The 26,924-nt window shown below is 37.4% G+C and overlaps 1 protein-coding gene across 5 annotated transcripts in view; it reads right to left on the bottom strand.

Annotated features, from left to right (window-relative positions):
- The window catches only part of WDFY3 (WD repeat and FYVE domain containing 3), a 242,775-nt gene that overhangs the window by 34,280 nt on the left and 181,571 nt on the right, over nt 1-26,924 (bottom strand). For 4 of the 5 annotated variants that reach the window (XM_032498818.1, XM_032498836.1, XM_032498850.1 and 1 more), the window contains 14 exons: nt 24,829-24,989; nt 23,494-23,723; nt 22,281-22,390; nt 20,720-20,902; nt 19,700-19,857; nt 18,383-18,460; nt 16,742-16,969; nt 11,798-11,851; nt 9,406-9,574; nt 7,080-7,243; nt 4,488-4,636; nt 3,254-3,374; nt 2,644-2,729; nt 1,091-1,171 (listed from right to left, as the gene is read on the bottom strand). In XM_032498818.1, the coding sequence (XP_032354709.1) occupies nt 1,091-1,171; nt 2,644-2,729; nt 3,254-3,374; nt 4,488-4,636; nt 7,080-7,243; nt 9,406-9,574; nt 11,798-11,851; nt 16,742-16,969; nt 18,383-18,460; nt 19,700-19,857; nt 20,720-20,902; nt 22,281-22,390; nt 23,494-23,723; nt 24,829-24,989 (1,972 nt within the window). The remainder of the gene's footprint in view (nt 1-1,090; nt 1,172-2,643; nt 2,730-3,253; nt 3,375-4,487; nt 4,637-7,079; nt 7,244-9,405; nt 9,575-11,797; nt 11,852-16,741; nt 16,970-18,382; nt 18,461-19,699; nt 19,858-20,719; nt 20,903-22,280; nt 22,391-23,493; nt 23,724-24,828; nt 24,990-26,924) is intronic. The other variant, XM_032498840.1, reaches the window with a different exon arrangement.

Raw genomic sequence — 26,924 nt, 5'->3', positions numbered from 1 at the left:
GTAAAAGCAGCTGAAAAGAGCACAAAGGAACGACTGATAGAACACACAAAAACAGAAGTTTAAATTTAAATGTCAAAAAAAAGATTTAAGAGAAAAACTTGGAAATTTGCAACAAATACGACAAGCAAAGGAGTAATACGCTATTATAGAAAAATCCCACACACACTGATGACAGGAAGTCAGAGAAGATGATAACTAGACTCAGTGAGGTCCTTATTTCACAATATATACAAATACTGACTCATTATATTGTACACCTGAAACTAATATAATGTCAATTTTATCTCAAAAAAAAAGAATCAAATTCCCAACACAACCAACAATAAAGAACTCAGTGGAAAGAAATGGGCAAAAGTTATACATAATTTGTAAATGATAATTTTAAATGGCTAACAAATAAGTACAGGGCTCAAAATTATTAATATGAAAATAATGCACATTTAAAAACAAAGTGTTTTCTAAAATCAGTAAAAATTAAAAAGTAAATATAAAAAGCTGATAAGCATCTACTGAGATAAGCAAACTTATCCACTAATGGTGGAATACAGACGTGTATAATTTTTAAAGAAATCTAGTTGGCTTTGTGTATTAAGAGCCTTAAAATTCATACCACTTTACTAAGGGGACTTTATCCTAAAAAAAGTAATGAAGTATTACATTCACATTATTATAAAAAAGAAACCTGATAAAGATGAACTATCCAAAAAGAGAGTGCTTCATATATCTATGAAAGCACAGTTTCTAAAGAATTTTTAAAGGCAGGAGCAATATTTACATGTAACACTGAACAGAAGCAGAATAAAAATCTGTATTTACAGTATGGACTCAATTGTGCACACAGGAATATATGCATGCTTAAAAGATCAGAAGGGAATTGATTGAAATGTGAGCACTGATTTGACATGAATGATCATGCACACATTTTCTTTTTCCTTTTTAGTTTTCGGTATTTAAAAATTTTTCTGCAAACCACCAGGGTTTGTGGTGATGCGAGGGGAACACTCATTAAATATGTTAAATAATACTGTCCAGATATAAAGGATCCTAATTTCACTATTAAACTGTAATGTGCAAGAAGCAAACAACTTACCCCTGCTCCACGCTTGTGTTTGGTCGTTGCCCAGACACTGACTCTGAACTGTCAGTTAGAGATGGCACTACAGCCAAAAATCTGGAAAAGTTAAAAATAGGATAAAATTGGAAATGACGTTTCAGCCAGGATCTTATGGGAGTTTAAGAAAGGATTCATTTAGACCTTAATTGCTGCATTTACCCCTCCACTACTCAGTAAACGGCAGGCAAAGGGAATACACAATAATTAGAACATCCTGTTACCAAAAAAAGGGTAAGATGATGGCTTCCAAACCCAAACAGAAAGGTACACAGGAAAGGCTGTCATTGTGGATTTTTACATACACTGCCCCAGCACCGGAAGAAAAAGTCTTGCCACACTGATTCACGGGAAATGAGTCAACTTAACGATGTCTTAAAGAGTCATTAACAGCTAAATATTCACATGACAGCAAGTAGTGCTAACAGCGAAACAAACGATAGAACTGAGACATCACTAACAAAGGAAAATACATACATGATAAGAACCTTTAAGTGACACTGTTGTTATTTTCAGAGCTGCTCACAAGGTCAACACAAATTTCTTAAAGGCAAAAAAGAATTGTGGGAAAATTCTTGAAATGAGTATGGACCTTGAACTTGGCATATACGCAGAAAATTCTCAGAGAAAAACAAACTCATCTCCTTGTAATCACTTCTACTTAGGAAGAGCAGATACTTCATTAACAGTGAACATGATCTCACCTTTAGAAATACACAAGATAACTAAAGTTTCAGTCATTTCCTTAGCTCTTCCCAACCAGCATCCACAGGCACTTAATTTGAAGAACCGCCCTCATTCTCCTGCTCACAGGTAGTATTGCAGAGATAAGCAATGTTGCTTGATATTAGTCATTCCTCACGGAAGTAAGTGAAGTATAAAACTTCCCTACTAGAGGGAGTGCCAGGGTCCACACCACTCAAGAATAAGTGGGCTTTCCTATCATGTTATGATTAGTTCATTTTCACACATCCAACGTTTTCAAGCACCCTGGGTGCGCATATACTATTTTTCTTTTACAAGGTAAAATTTAAACGCAGTTTACCACAAATGAAATGTGATTACATTACATCAGCTGTTTTACTTGGCGATGCTACTTTTTTCAAGGATGAGGGTCAGAGGAGTCTTGATGAATACAAGTTCTAAGGAAACTCAGGCTCTGCACTCAATAGCAAGGTATGGCACTGTCTTCTTTTGGAAAATATGGAAGAAGCCTATTCTGAACCTGAAGTGTTATTTTTTAAGCTACAGTTTCATCATCCTTTTACACTTAGCGACATGGGGCTTAACGATGAAAGTGGCTTTTGATGTTATCTACTCTTAAGTTACCAGAAGGAAAAATGGTATTTCAAAATAGAAAAGCATAAATAGAAGTCTTATGTTTCAAGGGGCTGGCAAAAATGAAACAAACATTTTCTTTGAAGAAGTTAATTCACACATTTAATAGATTTTTAAAAACTGGCTGAACTGATAATACTTTACCTCCCATTTCTTTCCATGATAGCATTGTAAGTATTTCTAATAAATAATACCTTTGATAGACTTTGTTTCTAATTCCTTTCTGAAAAGCAAGGAGGTAATTCCGTCCATCTCCAGAGAAGACTTCCACAGCAATAGGCTGAAATGATCAGAGAGAAAAACGTTAAGAAAAAACACACATAAGGTTACACATTAACTTTTCCAGTATGAATTTCCACGATGCTGAAGAAACCAACTTGTTGACTGAAGAACATTTTTTTTTAGAGTTATAACTTCCCAGCAGATTAAATTACAAAATAAACAGAGCCCATTTGCTTCCAAATTGTTTAACAGAATAATGGTAAAACAGAGTAATTATAAAATTATAATTTTATAAATTTACAGTGAGAATGTAATTTTATATTACAAGAAAATTATAAATTTGATAGCTATAGGGAAAGATAGATAACAAAGGTATCACTCAAGGTTTTAAAGTTGGGTTTAAAAAAAAAGAGCTATTACACAGTTATATACCCATGTGACATGAGTTTGTCTATCATATAACCAAATATAAGGAATACTCTGAGGAATTATGTGGATCCTGGCAAGTATCGATTTAAAAATAATACATCCTCTGAATAAAGGAACATGACAAAACATTTGTTACTACTAAAACCAACGCACCTGCAGGAGATACCGCCTTTTATGCACTTCCTTGATATCTTCATATGCAAAAATGCTGCATGTCCTTTTGAGCTGACTGGGGCCTTGCCTGGCTCCTCTAGGGATAATTGGCTCATGCATACTACAGGCAGCCGAGAGAAAGGAGATAACAAAAACACAGCAATAGATAAACTCACTGTCCAAAAAGGGCTGTGTTATTTTCAACATGTGAAGAGGAGCAGGGAACAATATATTAGAGTATTTAGTTAAAAAAAAAACTTTAAGAGAATAATTTGTTAGCTACTCAGCATACAAGAAACCCCCTCTGATGAACAGAACGTAAAAAAAGAATCCTACTCGCCCTATCTATCTGGTATGGCCGGCACAGTACCCAGGCCTGTGCACTGTAAGGGGTCCAAGAAAATGCTTTCATTTCTTTTCAAATCAGAAGAAACAACTGAACTTTGAGGTAGAAGAAAATGTTTTAATATATAATACAAATATATTCATCTTTAAATCAACACAGCCATAAAATAGAATTTTAAATATTTTAAAATGGAGAACAAGGGGCATAAAAGTCATAAAGTGGCTGTGATTGCTGCAGAAAGTAATTGTTTGAATATCTCCTAGGAGTGAACTACAGAGACCATGTCCACACTCCAAGTACATGTTAGGTGTTCAAAATGTTAAAGGCATAGAAGAGCATGCTGATTTTCTAAGCTTTAGGCTTTTTAGCTTTCTTCTAGCTTGGTCTGTCTCTGGTTTCCATTACCCACTAACACATCCACCACAGAACTTCAGGAGAAAAGAAAGATGGATAAACTCAGTCAGATCATTCTTGTCTCTGCTTCCAGGGTACTCAGAGGACATGGCCACACTTACATTTGTTAAGAGTATTGTACAGCTGCCTGAATTTTCTCTACAATGTGTTTGTATTGAAATTTAAAAAAAAAAAAGAACAATTTGCAAATTTACAATAATTTTATAAATATATAGATTATAATACAAGGAAGATGGTGTATAACACTATTAATGCATAGCAATAAATTATGTTTAGTTTTCATTTTGATAGATAAGGCAAATATGTCCCTTATAAGCTTGAAATAACAATTACTCTTGTGAATATTTAATGATGGATACACATAAACTGAGAGATAACATTACTTAAAACACAACTTTTGCATTAAAAAACCTATGTAAGTATATTGTTTTCTAAAGATAGTTGTACTTTGTCTCTCTTCACTCGTTTACTTACTTTGGAGGTAAGGTTTCAATATCTCTTATTTCCCTGGTTGCCGTCATTGTAAATCCATCAATCACATAAAAATGCTCTTTACCAAAAAGCAGCAGCCCCTCACTAGTATCTAGGCCCTGGACTCGAGCACAGCGGTACATGTGTTGGATCTGTAAAGAAACCCATAAACACTCTTTAATATGGTTTTTAAAAAACCAGGTAATTTCTTTTTTGATATAAATGAAGCAAAATGTTTTTAGACATGGATTTATAGGCAAACAAGATTTTACCAAGACGTCACTCTGTGATGGCATCCCCTGAGCTACTCACGTTCACCTGAGTTTGAGCATATTAAAACGAATAGCTAATATTGCAGTCTGATTTGCAGCTGACGTCAGCAAAAGGAAACAGCCATTTACTCAGATCCATCTACCCGATCCATTTCTCCACATATTCACTGAGGACTCAGTCTGTGCCGGGCACACATGTTCTAGTTTCTACAGTCAATCAGCACGTCAGGAAGGAGACCGACACAGGAAGCTTTGTGCAAAGCGAACTGAGGCATTAGGATCATGCCCTTGGAGAGGCAAGATGACACAGAGTGAAAACGGTCTGTGAAGCCTGGTAATCCTGAGTGATTCCCAGGTCTGCCGCTCAACTACAGATCTGGTCAAATTTCTTAATGTCTCTGGGCCTCTGTGTCTTCATGTAAATTTCAAATACAGTTCACTGACTTGTCGTGAGAATTAGTGAGATAACGTACATGATCATGTGAGGAATCGCTGGCTGTCTTCTCTTCCACACAGCTCCCTTTGCTCTTTTTCCAGAACACCCCCTGGAACTGGACCTGGGGAATGCCTCCCTACTCACTCCCCACTGGACCCTGCCTGCCTGGCAGACTGCTGTGCCACTGTAAAAAGCCAAACTTGGCAGAACTTGTATTTTCCTCAAAGAAGGAAGGAGTTGCTAAATCTCTCAATGTAAGTATTGTTTTCTTCCTGACAGGCAGGATCTGGTTCTTAGTAAAAATTCTTTCTTGCTTATACTCAGTTCAACATGAGTCAAGGAAAAGAAATCAGCAACTAAATCAAAGTCAAACAAATGTTAAATAAATGTCAGCCTAATACACTTCCTGCACTATTCAAACTTAAAGCAATTAGAGCAAAAACTACTCATGAGGTTAAAAGTTTAAAAATGACAGCAATAGAAAATACATTTTCTAAAATATGCAAATTAAAGTTAATTTTTATCAGCACATTTGAAACGTAGAATGTTATAGGAAAAACACTGACGTACTTTAGAAATAACTCTATTGCAGTATACTATATATACAGAAAAATGTTTATTTTTCATTTCATTAAGTGCATAGCTTGATGAATTTTCAGATGCTTAAAATATGATGCAACCAGCAACCAGATCAAAAAATAGAATACTCCCCAGACCCCAGAAGCCGCTCTGAGCTTCCTTCAGATCTAATGTACTTTTACAGTTATGTCATTTTTCTTTTCATGTTTTCATTCACGATTATTCAGGCCATAAATCTGAACAGAATTTAAAAAAGTAAACCCTAATTTATAGTTACTATTTCTTAGTGGGTAAGATTTCAAGGGTTATACTAAGATCTAATGTAACAGGCAAAAACAACCTTTGAAAAGGTGATACTTTCTACATTCAATTCATTCATTCCTTTGTTCATTTATTCAACCTTTATTTTATTTATTCAACCAATCACTCCTTCATTCAAAGGTTTACTGGGTATCTATCAGGTGCCTGAAACTGCGTAAGGCACATTTTATCAATGATAACATGAGTGATATATACGAGGCTTTATAAAAGCACAGAGGAGGGTGTCTAACTAAGCCTAAGCTGGCAAGGCAGCAAAGGAAATCTCCTTATGTGTGAGTATTGAAGACATCCAGAGAAATGAGGCTGTATCAAATGGGAGTTACTAGGCTAGAGGTTACAAAGTCATGGACAGAGGGGCACTCAGGCAGAGAGCACAATGACTAGAGTGCAGAGTAAAGAACTAACGTCATGGGTGTAGTGAACTTCAGAGCAAAAAGTGCCACAGAGGGTTCAGGCTACAAGGAGGAGCCAGCAAAGGGAGCCTAGAGGCGCCGGCAGGGTGTAGGAGGTTGAGAGAGAAACAGGAAGGCAAAGTAGTCTCCTGTGAGCGAAGGAAGGCAGGCATTAAACACAAGGCTGGGGGTGATGACACGGGCTGGTGAAGCTGCTCGTGTGGTGGCTGGAACTACGGAGGCGGAGGAAGCAATACAAGGCTACGTTACTGAACGGGCTGCGTGCATGGGTGTGAAACAGAGAATTAGGGTGAGAGTGGCAGACTCAAACAGCAGAGGGAGACAGTGAGCGAGGTGTCAGCTACTAACACTGCATCCGGTACACATCATGCTGTTCAGGGAGGTCAGGGAGGTCAGAGAATCCTGAGGGTGAGAGAAGCAGAGGACTGAACCCAAAAGGGTGCTGACTACTGACTTCATCACGAAGGCTAAAATACTCATTTATCACTGGCCACCAGAGAGATACCCATCAACTACTGTTGTAAAATGGACTCAAATCCCTTAATACAATGCCTCCTTCTCAGAAGCACAGCACCTTTTCTCCCTCCTCTAGGAGGCGCAGCAGAGTGGCATTGTCCGTCTTCTCCTCTTCGTCTATAGAGCTGCCCTCGGCAATCTGGTCTTGCAGCTGCTCCTGCGTCTCCTCATCTCCTCCGTCAGGTGCAGATCGAGACCGTTTCAGAGGAGGCTTGACCAGTCCTGCAGGATAAGAATTAAGAGGGTCATGTGGTGGTCTTGCAGGGGCCACTCTAGGGGAGCGGCTTAGTCTCAAGCAGTGCCTCCTGCACACTCCCCACCTGAGGCGATGCCGGAAGGCAGGGGGAGGCAGCGTGGCTCAGTGGTCAACGGCGCAGCCTCTGGAGCTGAGAACACTGTCTGCCCCACTCTGAGCCTTCGTTTGTCATCTGTAAAACCGGGACAAGAGTACTATCTATCCTGGACACCTGGAGGACTGTTGAAGGACTAAAACAGGTAATTCACACAAAGTGCTTTGTATTATGCTTAGTAAATGCTAAATTCTCAGTAAGAGTCAGATGATGATAAATAGAGAGCTTAGCATAACTGATGGTAAGAGTATGGTGCTAATCGACAGGTGTCACTGAGGGGATACCAGCAAGAGATAATCAATCATTATCAGAAACAAAGACACAAGTTATAAACACGATTATATGAGATCCCACCTACCTGGAGGGCCCATGAGGACTATTTCAAGACTCATGTTACAAGTGGCAGTATGGTCACTCATATGTGAATGAATTTGATTAAATCATCAGGTCATAAAGAATAAGAACATAATTCTTTTTAGTACAGGGCCAGATAATTTGCCAAATAAGTTAACATTTTACTGCCTACATTTCAGTAATTTTATTAATAACCACATGAGGTAAAATTAAAATCGGCTAATGAGAGCAACCACTGATACCCTAAAGTATGGGAAGTACTCAAAATGAACTCTGAATCTCACATTTATTTTCCTATTCTTTAGTTGTACAAAAAAAAGTACTGTTACGTCTACCAGTGATAGTTGCTCTAAGAAGTTTGGAAAAACATAAGTTAGCCTGATAGAATCCTATCCTCTGAACACGAGTTATCAGAGGTTCTGCTTTGCCTTGGGAAGAACCTTATTTTCACATATGAAAGAATATAATAAATAAGTAAGAAAGATCAAGTCCTGCTGAGAACATTCACAAGGGGGAAAAGCTTGCAGCTGCTTTGTTTTCAATTTGATGAATCAAGACCTCCAACTCTATGTCTAGCACAATATCTTACATATTATAGCAGTGACACCAATATTTGTGGCTTTAGCTCAATTGGAGATTAGGAAAATGAGGCCAAGAGAAATTAAATGCCAATGACTCAAACATAAACTCTGTGAATTATATACCCTGGCTTACGGCCAGTAAATACAGATTTGGACCCATCTCAGTAACTTTGTGAGTGCAGTGTTGAGAAACGAGAAGGTTGAAAACCCTGTTCAACAACTAAAAGTCTCTTCAATCCCCAGTACCTCCTCCAAATAAATAAATAAATAAATAAATAAATAAATAAAACCCAATTACCTCCCCCTCATAAAAAAAAAAGAGAGAAAAAATCAAGGGGGGAGGGTAGGGTATAGCTCAAGTGGTAGAGTGCATGCTTAGCATGCATGAGATCCTGGGTTCAATCCCCAGTATCTCCTGTAAGAATAAGTAAATAAATAAACCTAATTATCTCCCCCACCCCCAAAACCCCCAAAACAAACAAAAAAACAACTAAAAGTCTCAGGGGTTCAATGAAAATGTTAGATCGATTATGAAATGTTTAGTAATTCATAGTCATCATGAGACAGAATAGGTATAATGTAAGCATCTGCTTCTGAGATGCTTACAATTTAGGAAAACATAAAGCAGTGAAAGACCACTGAAACTGCTGTCCGAGATAGGAGCAAAGTGCTGTTGGAACAGAGTGCTATTGCTGCAAAAGGATCAGAGGAGGACAATTTGACCAGTGTCTTCGAGACCGGGTAGGGCTTGTTAAGGCCCAGATCACGGAGAAGCTGCAGGAAGGGGCTGTTTCAACTTTATAAATATTTATTCAGTTATGAGGTCCTTAACTTAAAATATCAGGTGCCACTGCCAGATTCAATAAATATAATTATCAAGCCAATGGGCACTTACATTCATCTGTAGGCAATAAAGAGGGGATAGTCTCTTAAGTTCTGAGATAGAAATCAATCTTGAAGAAGGGTGAGGTGGTAAGATATGCACGGATACTTTTAAAGTTGGCCGCACTGTTCACAGTTGCTAATTATTTTCATATAAATTCAAGTAGAAGGAATGCTCCCAAATGGTTTTTAATTAGAATCAAAGAGGAAGGCTGACCTTTGACTTTAGCGATAGTGTCTTCACCATGCTCTGGTTCTTGCTGAGCGGCTTCACCTTCAGAACTCTCTACGATGGCATCTTGGACAATGGCTGGGTTCCCAGAGGCCAGTCGCATGTAGTACTCCTTACTGTCATAACTTACGGCTCTTCTGTATCGAGCAGGTTTCTAAGAAACAACAAAAGGAAAGGACTCAGAAGACTTATCTTCAAGAATTAATAGACGGTATTTATACAGAGTAAATCCAAAGAAACTTTGGGGTTAAGCTTCTCTATTTTTAAATTGCATTGATTTTGAAAAGACAAATACAAAACAACAATATTAGCAGTTTTGCTCTTCTCGGAAAAAGAAAGATATCATCTCTAGTCAGATGTTTTCTTGTTAGTACAGTACGGCCTCACCGGTGCATCAGTACAGCAGGGAGAATGCCCAGCGCTGAGAGCATCAAGTTGCAAGGGGGTGTCTAGTCCGTGAGGAGTCTGGAAATTTGCTTCCACTCCAAGTAAAATAAAAAAGGTTAGGCCATCCATTCAGTTGGAATCACCCATGAGAGTGTTTACTTCAGATACCTGGAGGTAAAGACCCGGAGCTGCCCTGTTCCTTCCCATATTCCCATGTCTCACTGGAACTCTGGAAATGGCTGAAACCCTCAGAGTCCTGACCCCATGTGGCATCAACCAGCTTCAGGCCAGATGACACTGTCTAGTTGGTCTACCACTCTGAGCTGGTATCTCTAATTTGCTAAAACACCCCTGTTGTCTGTGGTGTAAAAGAATATGATCTATAAACTAACTAAATGAGTATATCAAAAGCACATTTAAGTCCATTCTGAAGAAAGTAATACCCAGAAACTTTAGAAGAACTTTTTGACGTATGATACAAGAGCACGTCCCTTTCAGAATAATTAATATTTATCCTAAAAACATGTTCTCCAACTGATGCAAATGTTTTTTTTCCTTAAAACCATAGACAATGAAAAAGGTTTAAAATTTCCTACAAAAACTTAAAATCATATGGAGAAGTTTATATGTATACAGGTTCCCTGTTCAGAATTAGACTCAGACTTTGAATTAACAATTAAGAAAAAGATGGAGTTTGAAACATGCTTTAAACCCTTCCCTTTCTAAACATTATTTCACTTTTCCTTTCTTATGAATAAGAATATCTGACTGAAAATATTCTGTCAGCCTAACTCTTCAACTCCAGTGGTTAATATGTATTATCTATAATAATGCTTATTTCAAGCAAGACCTTTTAAAAAATAATTTCCAACTGAAGTGGAAAACAAGTGTCCAACTGGTTGGAATATTTAGACTAAAATACTGAGCCAATTTTGAGATGAAAGATGCCTAACTCGAGCCACCATTACCCTTCTTTTAACTTCAGGCACAGAGTCAGGGAGTGGAGAGAGCTGCATGCTGACTGATGAATGAATGACACTCATCAAATGAAAACCGAAATATATTACATCACAGAGGAAAGTACTGAAATGATGTAAAATAATAAACAATTATGGAAGGATCAACCTGATGAGAAAACTAATAAGAATACTGTGATATTTCTGAAATGAAAGCAAATTTTGTACTGTAACAATTCTCTACGTGAGGTTTAACAATTACCTTCAACTCAAAATTGTTCAATGTTAAAAAGATGAAAGCATAGTTAGTGATGGGCAAGACAATGAATTAATAGATGTGGGACAACATCTACTTGATTACTGACTTCATATCCAACTTAAACTTGGAACTATTAGCATCTTCCCCCAAATATTTTAAAGTATATTTCTGCACTGTAAAGAACTGCGTTTTTAAAAAACTGAATTATATACTAAATCTTTCTGGAGAAAAAAAGAACAATTATAAAAATTTAAACTAATTAAAATAAAATTGTATTTAAAAAGTGATCACACATTCTTACTTTCCATTTAGTTCCTTCTGATTGAAAAGAGAAATTTTGAAAGGGGATATACTTGCATTCTCAAAATATATACTGTTTAATATCTAGAAGAGTTAAATGAGTAATTAAAAAAAAAAAGTTGATGGTGTCAGACTGCCCATTACTAACATGCCTTGGGACTTGTTAGTTCATGTGTGAAGCCGTACACATCTCATGGTGAGAGCAGTGAACACTCAGCCTGTTAGTGAGCAGCATACAGACCCTAGAAAGCTAATCAGAACAAAGCTGAGAGAGACAAGAACATCTCCCAGCATGAATGAAACTAACTTTTCAACTCTAAGGAACTTACAGAAACAACAAATTGAAAGTCAGTCCTTTAAGTTAGTCTAGTCTACCATGCACTAAAAACAAAAACAAACAAAAAAACAAAACAAAAATACTCAAAAAACAAAACTGCAAGTATTTTGCATTCTTTTGTGGTAACTTGTGTTTTACCTTTTGAGGAATGGTATCATCGGGTGTCTCAGGCTGTTTACTTGGGATCTCAGACTGAAAACAGGTATTAAGTATAGACACATCAGAAAAAAACAACAAAGAACAACACAAAAATAAAATAATCTTGAGGACTATATGAAATATGGAAGATGCACTCACTCAAAATTCATATGATATCCTAAGCTGCTTGTCATCACTTAGCATCATGTGATGTGACTATTCTCTCTATTATCAAAAGTAGTTTTAAAGTAAAACTTCAATACAGTAAAATTCTCAAGGCTATTGAACAGGACAAATTTACAGATCACACAGGCTGTCATGGATGACTTACAGGCAACTCTATGTAGGCATCAAAGGGGAAAAACAGAAAACTGGAAAATAGAACTTAATGCTAGCTATTATCTTCCACCTACCTTTTACTGTGTTTATCCCTAGGTCTGTGTTGTAACAGAAGCACTGATTTAAACTATTAACCTACAATACTCCCAACCACAGAAATCACTAAGTGCTCGTTAGCAAAAAAAACCCCTCTAACCGTAAAAGCCCAAGGACCTAATTCCTTCGCTACCTTCTTGGCTATGACCCCAGAAAGGCTGAAAGAAGGGAAGCTGCATCATCAGCCTGCAAACAAAAAGTTTTTGTAAAAAGTACTTTTTAAAGAATTAGGTAGTAGCTTTATAATTTATTCTCAGAATAAAATTCCAATTAACAAGAAGGCAATTTCTGTTGAGCTGGAGTCTGTGGATTATGCATGTAAACAGAGATAATGACAGACAGACAATAACACATCCAAGAACTATTCCAATTTTTCTTCCTTTTCATGGGTTATATCTGGAGATGACTTCTAGTACCTTTCCCTAGAGTAAATATGAGCAGGCAAAATGCTTTCTCAAATGTTTGCTTCCCTTGGCAAAACAAACACTGGACTGCTGGGCATACTTTCAAATACTTCGTATCGTTTTAGTAAACCTTGCTCCTTAAAAACAAACTTTTAAAAGCATACCTTATATTGAAGGATAATCTTTAAAATACATAAACACATTCTTGGTCTTGGTAAAGATTTGGGTTACATTAGTATATACTACACATTTGTTAAAACTCACTGAATGGCACATTTAAGATTTATATATTTCAGTGTATGTAAAATTTACATCAATAAAAGGGAATTATAAACAAATACTGGACTACAAATATTGAACTACTACATGTGGAAGTATCCAGGGGTGAAGGGTACTGATTCTGCAATTCACTTTGAAGTTAATTTAAAAAAAAAAAAAGATAGATCACAGGATAGATCTATAATAAACCGATATAGCAAAGTGGACCAATGACTATTGTCAAACTCAACTCTGATGTCCACTCTATGTCCCCAGCCAGAATGGGGGCAGGGTCTGACGTGTACGCACTTGTATTTTCCCTGCAGCTTACAGCACAGTGCAGGTTTAATATCTATTTGCTCCTTGAGCCACTGGCTGACTGAGGTTCTCATTTTACTAAAAGACACAGTGTTCAATAACAAAGATGTATGTTATAACAATAATTTTGGTATTATCATAGCTCTCATCTTTAACAATTTTATAACTAAGCTATTATCATAATTATGCTTATACAGAAATCTAAATCTTTCAGTCATAATTTCTCAAAAATAATTTTATAGTCCCTTTACTTCCAATTTTTCTGCATTTCTGGCAATGGAATTTCCTGAACGATCTGCTTAGTTTCTAGTCCTGTGACACCTACATATATTTTTATTCAGTTGATAAACTTTCTAAGCTTTTAGGTCTGTGATAAATGAAACATTAAAATATGTTCTACATTCTATAAACAGACATCTAATTTGAAAATAAAAAAAGTTCAAAACTTATAATAGGAAGTTATTTTTAATACAGTAACATTACTCAGCTTAAAGAAATAAAACTTCAATGCCCAAAGAAATAATTACTTGATTAATTTCTAACACATCAAAGTTTTAAAAACAAGAACCTAACTTTTAAATCATTGCTGTACTCATTCAGTGCAAGCAACAGACTAAAAATTTAAAGGTCACGTAAAACAATAATTGTTCTTAATAAATAATGCAAAGATCAAATCATTTGCCTTTGCTCCAGGTAAAGCCTGTTTTACCTGTCAAGATGCTTCAAAAGCAATTTTTAGGTTGCACCTGTTATACCTGATATACCTGTTACATGGTAAAAAGTACAGCCTAAATTCTATAAACATGTGTGCAAAGAGGGCAATGCATTTATGGGAGCTGGTACGACGAAATGTACGACGTGACTGATCTCCAACTCGGGGAGGCAATATTTAATACAGTTCAGAGCAGAGGAAGATTTACCACGAAGTTAATGAAGCTTACACTTTGACAGCCTTCACTTTCCATAGGCTCCTTTCAAAACCCTGGGTGAGGGGGCCCTAGTAATTTGTATTCATAATTTCATACTCTTCTTCGTATACAGCCCTCCCCAGTTACATAAACTTCATCCCCTCAAAATTTGGCTCTAGCCCTTTTTAGCGGAAAAATGATTAGAAAAATTCTCTAAGAATGCTGGATGGGGAGCAAAGGATACACTCTAACTTACGAAGACAGCTGGCAAGCCCATTCACTCAACACTTACTAAGTTCTAGACACTCTTCAGCATTAGAGACAAAACCAAGTATATGGTTCCTGTCTGGAAGAAATTCACTGTCTATGGATACTGTCTTGAAAACCACCAAAGGGCAGAATCTTTTCTTCTTCAAGAGCAACTCAGCTTCTGAGGAGCCGTCAACTTACACTCATCATATCTCACTCTGTAACTTAGTAGCTGTGATCCAGAGGGGTTCCTTAACTTCTAGATTTGTTTCTCATCTGTAAAACTGGGATAATAACATAACATACTTCAGAGGGCTGTCATGAGACATAAGTGAAACTGCAAGCAAACCGCTCTGCAGAGCATCAAGCTCACTGTGTTTTGTAAGTATCTGCTCTTCTTTTTTTTTGACTTCACAATAGAAATTAGCGGGATAGCAGTTGCTTCTACTTTTTGGAATTTTCCTTGCTATCAACATTGCCAGATTGCATATTCCATAAAATAAAAGTAGACATTTAATGGCATTTCAGATATACAAAAAATTCTGAAGTGGCAATACCGAAATCATTATTCATTCAGAAAATTTCATCACAGCAGATTAACCTTGACTGGTGCGTGAATTAAGCAACATGAATTCCACAGTCTGTAATTGTCTCCCCTTCCCACCTGCTTTTTCCTTTTTTGTAGACGTATTTCCAACATTTCTTTACTGCTTCGTATTTCCCAATTTGTAACCCATCTGGTTAAAAAAAAAGTTCCATATGGTACATACTTATTTCTGAGACTGTTTAGATTTCACAGGCTGGTGAACTCCTTTGCTTAGGTAAAATGCTAATGATGTTAACGTTGTGTGAACTCTGAATAGGTTATTTTGTTTTTATCTGACACAGAACTTTAAATATACTTTTGTAAAACAAATGACATTGTTATAAAGAAGGAAAGGAGTAGACAAGATTAAAAAAATACCGTGGTTATATAACTCAAAAAGCATATGCCTCAGCTGAATAAAAATAGTGAACGGGCACATATTTACAAGAACATATTCATCCATGTTAGTATTCTTGAATAGAGTCCACTTGACTGAGTGTTGACTCAATAAGAAATATCAAACTGCTACAGGCTTAAGTTCTTAATCAATTATTTCATTTGGGGATAACAGATGAAAAATTAGAGATTATACTGCTGGTTTGCTCTGACAAAAGTAGGTGCTAGAAAAAGGCTGCAAAAATATGGGTGAATTTTTTTTTTTTACATAGTGCCGTAGTATTCAAAATTATAATTACAACTTTACCAAGTATGGCGCTGACAGAATGGAATAGCTCTGAGAAAAGTAAACTTTAAGGTGCTATCTTAAAAAATCTTAAATAACTATATATTAGCGAGTCTAAGACCTATATTCTAAGTAGTATCAGGAAAGCTGTGGAGTCAATAAGTACAAGATAAATGGAGCCAGGGTTTTGGCAGAGAAAAAAACACGCATGGAACAATGCAGGTTGCCTCCTGTTACATGATCTGAACTGCTTGTTAGAAGACCCAAGTTCTAAGTCTCCTTTATAATTCTTCGTTTCTTCAGTTGTTGAGAGAATCATATTAAAGTCAAGAATATGAAAGTACTTAAGCTATGAATGGTTTTCCTTATAAATTTGTAGTGACTTTATTGGGCAAGACTATATTTTCCCAAATGTAAAAACATGATTCCTGGATCACTATCAGCTTAGACAAAATTTTCCTGGTCATGTGCAAAAATCTGAATGAAGGCTTTGGGAGGGGTAACTTGTCTGAAGGAAAAAAATTTAAGGGTAAATGCTGTTTGTTTTAAACCCGTGGAACTAGTGACGAAGCTTCTCAACATCAGTGGAAGGTCTACACACTCAGGCTGCTGTCCCTCTAGCTGCACTGTGTATTTCTTCAGAGAACACTGCTTAGTGGCAATGTTTATTTGCTTAACACTCGCTTAAGTAGTGCTTATTTTGTACCAGACCCTATTCTAAGTACATCACTAATTTAAATTAACTTAATCTTCCTAATAGCTTCTGAAACAGATTTGCTGTTTTCTCCATTGTAGGCATAAAGAAACAGGAACCTAAAGAGGTCAAAGTGGCCGGTGCCAGGTCGCCTGGCGTTAAAGGGGCGGAGGCGGGGCTCAGACCCGGCAGTCTGCTCCGGGTTCCACGATTGGAGCCACTTCGCTATGGGGTCCCCCTGCTGCATCTCCTCATTCCTCCGTCAGCGCCCTGGCATTATCCACTTAACATAGTTTATCGAATTTTCTCAATTAGGTATTTTACGTAATTGACCTAAGAAGGGAAAATGCTTACAAAGGAGAAGGGAAACGTGAAAGCACCACGACAAACGCGGAGTTCTGCGCACTCACCGCCACGTTCGTCTCTTGCTCCGTTTCCGGCACATAAGGGTAATGGTTATAAAACATATCGTTTCGCACCATTTTTTTCCTCATCCTGCAGGGCCCTTCTGTCATCTCCAACATCCACTTGTCTAGGTGGGACCCGATGGGGGGGCCCCACAGCCCGCGCTCCCGCAGCAGCTCGTACTCGATCTGGCACCACTCCTCCGTCACGTACTTCAGGGCGTTCTGCTGACGCTGGAGGGGGTCCCGGGGGGTTTGCGAGCAGAAGCACGAGCAGCAATTAGATGTTTACAAATAACTTAAAACCCGGTTAATAGTTGGAAACAAAAACCAATCCATATCATTTCAGTCAATATTAAGAAAGTAAAATTACATTTATTTATGGTTAAAGTAAGCTACCGATTTTGTGAGAAGGCGGGGTTTTAGCGACGGCCCACAGTGACATGGAAGTTAAGCACAGGGGAGAGTGAGCAGCACACTTGACTGGAGTGTTGGTGTAACACTGAAATAGTCAGTCCAGTGTGAGTTAAACACGGTATTTCAGGACGCATCCCCTCTCCCCACAAATTGTAAAATAGCTACTTGAACATGAATAAAATGAAGTCTAGAAAGCCAGGTCAAGAATATTGCTAACATACGCGATTCCTGGTAATCTTTGTAACATTTTCAATAATTTAAGGCAAAGACTATAAATATGCAGCACTGACAGGGAACTTATATTCACATAAAAATAAAAGAAAAACCATTTTTAATTGGCCACTGGGATAGATCCAAACCAAATTTCCATAAATGGAAATTTATGACTTGGAATAACTTCTTGCTATCTGTCAAATGCCAAAATGTATTAACATTTCAACAGTAGATGCTTATAACTAACTTTATCAAATGATTCATGGAATATAAGTACACAATTTAAGTCTAAGAATAAAGATCTCTTTACACAACTAACACTAATGATTACTGAAGGAGTAACCCTGATATTACCTGATACCAAAGTAGTACTTATGTGTTCCTGGTGGGAGGAAATCCTGTTACACTAAGTATTTAGTATTATGCTCATAAAATATTAGCAGCTTATCATTCAGAACTCTTTAACAGATTTAACTCAGCTGCTTTGGAAATAAAATATTTAGGATAAGTTGCTGAGTAATTATGAATTTACCAAGAGGACTTCACTGAATTTATTTCTTATAGACAAAATCACCAAGTACTTGTAATAAAAAATAACTTTATCTTTTAATTTTTTTTAATTTTAAGAGACTTCTCAGAGACTTCCATACATATTTTCACTCTCCTTGTTAAGCCCCAAAGAGAGGGATCTTTCTGATATTTTAATTTTTATTAGGAATAAACACATACAATATGTTGGTAGTGAATGTCATTAGGATTCAGCCGTGCTGATCGCCAGTCTGTCATTTTTTAATGCAGTTTGCCTATGGGGAGGTCCAATCCTTCTGTCTTAAAACCAATAGCCAAAGTAGCTGCTGGCACGGATAACTAAAAACATTATCTGATGATAAATGCAGTTCAGCAACTTACCCTTAAAAGCGGTAGGAAGATATCAGGGGAAACAGGCGAGTCTTTTCTCACCCGGGGAATTAAAAAAAAAAAAAAACAACAAAAAACTATTATGGTTATGATTCTTACCTCCTGATATTCCTTATATTGTGTATCTACTAAGTCACGAACAACAGCGATGTGTGTAAACATCCACTGAGAAATCTCCTAACAATGGGTGGAAAAAGAATCTTAATATGTCATGGATTTCCTGGAAAAAATGTTAACTAGCCTTAAAATAATGCCCAACAATTAATTAAAATTCTATCAAAATCACCACAACAATCCAAAAACCCCACAAAAAACTCTGAAAGACTAATGATAAAAAGAATCTAACGGAGGCTTACTTGATGGACACACACCCATGTACCCCAGCGCCCCTTCCCCTTTTAAGGGCTCACTGCCCCCATCTGTGGCAGTGCTGTCAGCACCTGGGATCACCATAGCGGGAGAGAGCTGTGGGGCAGCCCACACACGACCGTGGCATGATTTGGGGGGAAGTTGGCTCAGCCATGTCAGTTCAGTTCAGGTCAACTGCGACATTTTGGCACCAAAGCCCCACTTGGGTCAGCTGGGTCTGTGGCAAGATCTGCACTGTAACCTGACATGTCCCTGTGATCAGTCTTGCTTCCTTCCTCTTCCTTCCACAAATAGCCCTAATAAACACTCTGCACACGGAACTCCCTCTCTGTGTGCTTCCTGGAGAACCCAACCTGACACATGGAATGACTCACACACATGGTTTCTCCCAGACCCTCTCACAGCTGCCACTAAGATTCCTGGATGGCAAAGATGATAAGGAAGAAATTAATGCTGGAGGTAGATTAGTTTTTAAAAAGCAATCACAGGCATATACAGCGAGATTACTTTTTAAAAAGCCATTTTATTTTGCTATTGCTTTAAAATTTATGAACCAATTTTATTATTAAAAAAAATTGGGAGGGGTAAGTAGGTATTTATTTATTTATTTATTTACTTATTTACTTATTTATTTATTTATTTATTATGGAGCTAATGGGGATTGAACCCAGGACCTTGTGCATGGTGAGTGTGTACTCTACCATTGACCCTCCTTACTTTAAAATTTATATAACTACTGACAAAATTATTGAAAATTAATAAAAGTTAGGAAAAAATTATCCATAGTCTGATCATGTATCAATATTTGAATCTCATCTTGTGTCCAGTTACAAGATGGATGTAAATACACAACATTCATAATGCAATTTGACCATAATAAAATGGGAGAAGTTCCTATAACCTGAGTTATTTCTCTCTTCTAAAGCAAAAATGCAGAAAAGTTTCATTTTACATCATAGGTTTGTATGTGTTAAGTGTATTACACAAAATCCTACAACTAAACCTTGAAATTTCTAGTAATATCATTAATGAAACTAAACAACGTACCTGGGTGGAAAGGCTGTGTTTATTAAGACCACTTTCCTTTCGATTCCTTCTCGATCCTGTTAACTTGGAAAGACCAAAGCCACTGCTGACACGGGACAATTTAGATTGTGTGGTGGGCACTAAAGCTTCTCCTCGAATTATGCATTTCTTTTCATGGGCTACAAAATTAAATTCAGATGATTTCACATTTTCTCCATGCATTTGTTAGTCTTACTTGTAATACTTTTGCATAATGGTTACAAACCAAAGTTCTGGAGTTATCAAAAGCAGCTTATGTTACAGATGCAGACGCTGTCTTAGACATGACATTTACTTATTGGTGATCTTGTAAAAGGATAGCTGCCTGACAATTATTGTACTAATTGAACTTAGATTTGGTTGAAACCTCACAGCTCTGTAATAATATGCAAATTTATTTTAAATGTCATCAGTGTCTGTGTTAACAATTCACAATCCCCTACCTAAAAGCTTTGGCACTGTGCATACTTTGAACTTTAGAATGTTTTGAATTTTAAAAGGTGATATGGTACATATACTGTATATTATATAATACCACCAGAGGGTCGAGCGTAACAAACCGTAATTAGTAATATAGTAAATATTTTTGCAGCAAACTGTGAATATTTATACTTAGTATGATAAACAAAGATAGGTTAGGTTTTGCTACCAAGTGAGTTTTGGCACCAAATTAATAAAAATACCTTGGGTTTTCAGGGTATTTTGAATTTCATGAACTTGGATAAGGGATATGAACTTGTAGCCAAGATGGTGACCATATTAAGTTGTGAGCAATGTAGTATTTTCTAAGCTTGTAGATGCCTGATGTATAAAACATCTCAGATTTTTAAGAAATATAAGAAGAAAAGCCCAATCTCAGCATAATCATTCTAGAATGACTATACTGCAGTGATTTTTCATTTCTACTGCCATCATAATATCCTTTGGGGAAGTCTGACTTTTCATATATACAATTGCCATGTGTAAGTTTCTTGGTCACATGATCCCTGTAGACTTTCTTACCCAAATGGTTCTGCCAGCACTTCAAGCTAGCTTCTTCGATGAGCGGCCTTGCTACAGCTATGTCCACATGGCCTCGTTCGTTCACGGGTAGGGTAACTTTGAAAAGTTCCTCCAAGACTTGCTTTTTACTATGAATCAGTTCAGTCCAGACTCTGTTGACAGCTTTTATAAGCAGCTGACGCCCTAGGAAATAAAAAAGAGCAACTGATCAAGAAGGATATAAATGTAATTAGTATTTGTTTTCTTGTTTTACATCTAAGAATTTCAGTTTAGATGCACAGTACTTAATTGCCCAAAAAATGCTTCATATCATACCCAGCTCAGTAAAAAGGATTATTTAGATAAGCAAAAATGTGGTTGCCTTCCTGGAAAACTTAATAAAAAAATCTTTATATTCATGCAAAAAGACTGCATTTTTATTTATAAAACTGGAAGTTACATACACATTTCATCGTCTAGCCATTCTATATAAGACCTTATCCCCTATTTAAAAGTAAATTTTAGATCTAAATATTTAAGGTATTTTCACAATTAAGTTAGTTGTTCTTGAATATTTTGCAAAAGGAGGGAAAAAATTAACAAATATTTTTCGAGTTTTTACTATTCAATTTCATCCTGCTTTGGACTCCTTGCTAATTTGTCTGATTCCTGCCCTAGCCAGCCAATCTTTAGCAAGCATCATAATCACCTGGGGGCTTATTAGAACAGATTGCCGGTCCTCACCCTCCTGCCCCGCTATCGAGTACTGAGTACTCAGTAGATCTGAGTGGGGCCAGAGAATCTGCTTTCTAAGAAGCTCCCCAACGATGCTGATGTTACTAGTCTGAGCGCCTCGCTTTGAGAACCAGTGTTCTAGACTGTCAGTTCCTTGGAGGGGTGAAAACAATCACTTTTAGCCCTCAGTGTCTGGGGTTCAAGAAATTTTAAGGAAAGAACAGAGAACAAATTCATGCTTAAATGAAAGAGTGCTGGACTCACAAAAGATACAATCATATGCAAAATCACCCACATTATATTGCTGGAGAGACACACACACTACCGTAATTATCTACTCTTTTCTATTGAACAACGTTGGGAATTAGAAATCAATCTACCCAAAGACTTCGATGCACGAAACTTAGAAAATCAGTGGGAAAACTAGATTAAAAAGAAAGAATAAAAGAGAATAAAAACGGTCGTACTGACAGCCTGTCTCAAGCAATACCTGCCTCCAATGTGACTGGCCTAACACTACTAACAGGCAGCTCCCTCAATGATAAGGGCTAAGTTAGTATTGGCGTTGCTACTTGTGCAAACTTGAGTATCATTATGTTTCCCAGTGCTATAATGAAATATTGAGGGATGGCAGTATCAGTGGCTAGTGGTTTACCCATCCTGGCATAAGGAGATGCACAGCTAGCACGTTGCTATATGTTGGTGGGCATACTGGCATACGCTCACGTGTGCCCTCTGGGGAGATCAGCTGTCAATGTTGGCAGTTTCTGAAGTCAGTTTTTTTGGTTGTATCTTAAAAATCAAAAAATGAGTGGGGAGAAAAGGGAAAAAAAATTGGAGCAATTACCTTCACTAATATCTTGGCTGTAACCACCATGTGGCTCAATGTCAGAGGGGATCATAATGTGCCATGTAGTCATGCGGGCCTCTGCTTCCAGTCCAAATCCATCCACATTGCTGAAAAATTCCAGTCAGTTTAAACCATATGAAGGAAATGATTGTAGCTGAAAACTGTAATGACTAAGTACTACTCTGCAGTCACAAGTAAATGCTGGTTCTGTCACAAAGTTCCATAATTGGCAGACAGACATTTGGCAGATGCACAAAATAGAACTAATTTATCATGAAAATGCCATTTTTAAGGGGTGATCTCACAAATGCACTTGACTAAATGTAATTAAACTAAACTATAGCGTCAAGACGAGCATCTTAACTATTTAGATGCTTTTTTGACCACTAGTAAGTTTTACCTAAAAGTTACAAAAAGTTCATTTAAGAACATTCTCCTCACATGCCTGTACCTCCTCTCCCATCTCTTATCTCACCACTCTATGCTCCAGCAGCAGTGAAATTCTTGCTGTTTCCCAGATGTGTCATATTCTTTTTTCCCCTCTGAGCATAGGTAACTCTTTCTTCCCACATCACTCTTCCCCATTCTCTTTGGAGGATTAACCTCCTTCTCAACCAGGTTCAACGTGTAACTCAGCAGGTGTCTCTCCCAGGAGAGAGACACCTGTGATGTGTTCCCAAAGCACCTTGCTTCCGGCGGAGCACTGAGTACACCCGACTGGATTGCTTTGTTATCAGTCTTCCCTCCTAGTCTGCATGCTCCAAGACCTGCCCCAGGGGCTTTCTCACTCACATTTTATCCCAGTCCCTAATTCAATGCCTCACCCCCAACAGACACCAAAGAAATACCTGTCCAAGCAATCAATACAAAAATACTAGTTTTACCTATTCAACATATACCATTACATTTATTGATTGCATTCTTTTCTTTTTACCTGCCTTAACCTCCAACAATGTGTAACTAATTTACACAAACTCTTTTTAAAATTACATGTGACATGTAACTAATGAAAAATTTAAAGATCTAGAAAATTAAAGGGGAAAAAACTCATTATTTCACTGCAAAAATGCAACAATTTTTTCATGAAGTTTTAAATAAAACTGAGATTAAAGAAAAAAGAAATGTTAAAAGCAAAAAAGTAGAACAAAGAGTTCTGGTGGAAAATATCAAAGACAAATTCAAGTTGGCAAACTGAACCTAAAAGAGTTACCTTCCAACATGCAGGTTAATGAGGCAGTGAGCCAGACAGCTAATGAATTCTTGGTCATGGTTCCCAGGGCCCAGAATCAAGTTCCTGTTCACAGTCAGGACCCGGAGCGAATCAAGGAGAGCTACTTGCTGCGGAACGGTTTTGTGTGCACGGGAGAACTGGTACAAGATGGTCCTATTGAGGCAGTGATAAACCGCATCCAGTGACAATCCCTGCGATCTTCTTTTTGACTAAAGATATGAGAGATACTTTATTTAGTAAAATGGACCAAAAAAAAATCTGCTTATCATTCATACACAAACATTTATTAGGTTTATTATGTACTAGACACCATGCTAAGTACTGGGATGCTACGTTAAAAAATACAAATCTCTTGCTTTTGTGAGGTTCAGAACCCAAGAAACACATAAATGTAATTCAATGCGATGAGTGCTGTGGATGAATGCATCTCTTGATGAGGAGAGCTGCTAGCACTCCTGTGGGGCAGAGACGCCTCTCTGAGAACACGAAGAAGTGCCCTCTGGGTAGGGTCACCCACCCACCCAGTTTTGTTAGGGTCATGGATCTCTACTCAAAATTACTAAGATAAATAAATAAATAAAAATTTAAAAATTACCTAAAATGTTCGTAAAAAACTACTTCTAACATTCTAGTTTTATCTCCTCACTTGAGAACTTCTCTTCGGCTTAAATAGAAATTTATTCTTAAAAAATTCCTGGGTGACACGCAGGAACCTCTGCACCATATGCTAACGACACACGACAACGGCTATTTCCTACTTTTACATTGCGTGTTGAATAAGATGAATCACTGGTGCCAAACGAGGCCAATATTCCTTAGTCAAGGGTACCACAGACATGCACTAAAATGACATCTTCAAAGGAATAAGGACTACTATGGACTTTGTAAAGATTCAATTACACGAAGAGAATGCTCTTAATATCAACCCTTCATCCTCTGTAAAGCTTTATACACTGATGCAACATACTGTAAAACCTATCAAATCCTATTAGTGCAAAGTCTTTAAACCAAAAGGAAGCCATCCAGCTGTGTGGGCAGCAAAGAGCAATACCAGTGCGGAAGTCAGTCAGAGTCCACAGCTCGAGAGAATGAGGAAGCTTAACATGTTAAAAACACTGGCACCAGGCTATGGCTACAGAGGGGTGGGGTTACAGGTCTACATGTTTTATTCATTTTCAATTAGCTGCACTTTACATTAAATGTCAACATTCATTACCTTATTAATTACATTTATGTCCAAAAATTTTGACACCTTAGGCAAAGTTTTTCAACAGCAAAACATGTACTTCTACGGCTAATATGACAATGGATTACCTGTGCAATTAGTTGAATTATAAAATCGATAAGAAGTTTAGATTCTTTGTTGAACATGCCTTGCCAAAGCTTGTCCACCACACGTTGTGTGAAATAAAACACGTTGTTCACCAATATCTGGTAGCTCCCTCCACTGGTGATAGGCAGAGATGCATCTTCCCCTAAATTCCAGCAGGGAAAAAATGTCTAAGAAAACTGCTGTCCAGCAGCACAAGAGCAGATCCTCAAACAAATCAGGCTTAGGCAACATGAGGACATCCACTGCACTTAGAAGTGGGACAGTCAGCTCTCATGTATGACTGTAAGCAAACGATGCTTACGGCCAGACGTCAGAGACATGTCGGAAGAAGTAATTTCTTCGGGATGAAAGTATTACAGATTGAGACTGAAGTCTCTTACTGCCATAAGACAGTCTGTGAAAAGCTAACTGTTCCTCAACTTAAACTGTCAGTGACAGATGATTTCCCTTTGAGAGAAAAATTAAGTCAGTTTATTAGCTGTAAATTGATTCTGTGTAAGTAATAAAAGTGTAAAGCAAACCATTAAACAAAACTCTGTTTCTGACTGTACCTCTAAGCACAAGGAAGTGATACAGGCAGAAAAGAGGTTCAGAAGATCTGTGAAAAATAAACCACAATCAGCGGTGGTGGTGCCTAGGGGGCCTGTTCACCCCTCCGTGAGTCTGGTTCTCTCCTGCTGGCTGCCCCAGTGCCTTCAGTGCGCTTGCTGTGTGCACGCTGCCTCCAGGCTGACCCTCCTGGCTCCTCCTCCGACCGAGAATGCCCCCTCCAAGCCCCTCCTCTCTGCAAGTTAGGAGCCCGCACTGATTGTGATGACGGTTCCCACCTAACTCTGAATCACTCCATGATGCAAAACTCTTCGTTTTGTGTCTTTATGTAGTAAGACCGATACTATAAGATTCTCAAGTGATAAAAACAAAGTTTGACTTGACACCATGATTTGAGAGTTGCATGTTAAGACAATACTAAAGATTTCTTGGCAAATTTACTTTGTTAAAAAAAAAAAAAGATAATGTTATAGCATGAAGGTCCTATGATTAATACTATCACTAGGAACTCGAGTGGCAAATACGCTAAATCATTACTTTTCCTTCTCCTTTAAACTTTATCATTTTTATATATAAATGTTAGCTCCATTTTTACATATAAATGTTTACAGTTTTATTGTAACTAGATACAGACACACAGAAAAAAATGTTTTAATGTGCTTTGATTTTATGTTCTGGAAGCCACTCTGAAGAATAACACAGATACCTAGACCCAACAATTCCAATCATAGGTGTAGACTCAACAGATACGTATAAATATTACACACATGTGTGGCCCATATGAATAAGACATTTATAGCAGGTTTATTTCTACTTGTCTCCAACTAGAAACTACCAAATGTCCATCAATAGCAAAATGGATAAATTTATATATTTATACAATAGGACACTACATAGTGATGAAAATAAATGGACGTCTGCTACATGCAACAACATGGAAAAATCTCACAAATATAATGCTGAGTGTGAAATGCTAGACTAAAGATATTGCATGATTCTGTGTATATAAGGCTCAAAAGCAGGCAAAATGAATCTGCTATTTTCGCAGCTGAGACAGTGACTTGGTGAGCAGTAACTGGGTCAGGGCAGGAGGGCACTTCCAAAGGTGCTGGTAACGCATTTCCATCTGAGTGGTCTTACACAGGCATGCTGTCTGGCTGGCAATTCATGGAGTGCTGCATTTATCATTTGTTTCTTTGTAAGTATATTACAGTAAGTTAATTTTAAAAAGTATTGATTATTAATAAATACAACCTGCTTACATATTATAGTTTTAAAAACTTTTTTTCCTCTTTCCTTGTCCTCTTCCTGCCACTTCTTAGTGTACAAATGTGGACAAGCAGCTTAAGTGCTTCTTGCTGATGATTCTTTATCTCAGGTTCAAAGGGAAGAGCTGGGCGGGCACATTTCTCATCATAGAAAATATCAGTAAGAGGGGAAATGCACAAAAAAGTAGTAAAGAGATAAAGTTCAAAAGAAGGTATACTTGGGGTTTGGGCAGAGCAGAGTGATTATAGGTCCTTTCACA

Source organism: Camelus ferus, chromosome 2, assembly GCF_009834535.1.
Source record: "Camelus ferus isolate YT-003-E chromosome 2, BCGSAC_Cfer_1.0, whole genome shotgun sequence".
In the NCBI taxonomy this organism is placed as follows: Eukaryota; Metazoa; Chordata; class Mammalia; order Artiodactyla; family Camelidae; genus Camelus; species Camelus ferus.
The sequence above is the reverse complement of the archived record's forward strand: the minus strand, read 5'-3'. Positions and strand labels throughout refer to the sequence as shown.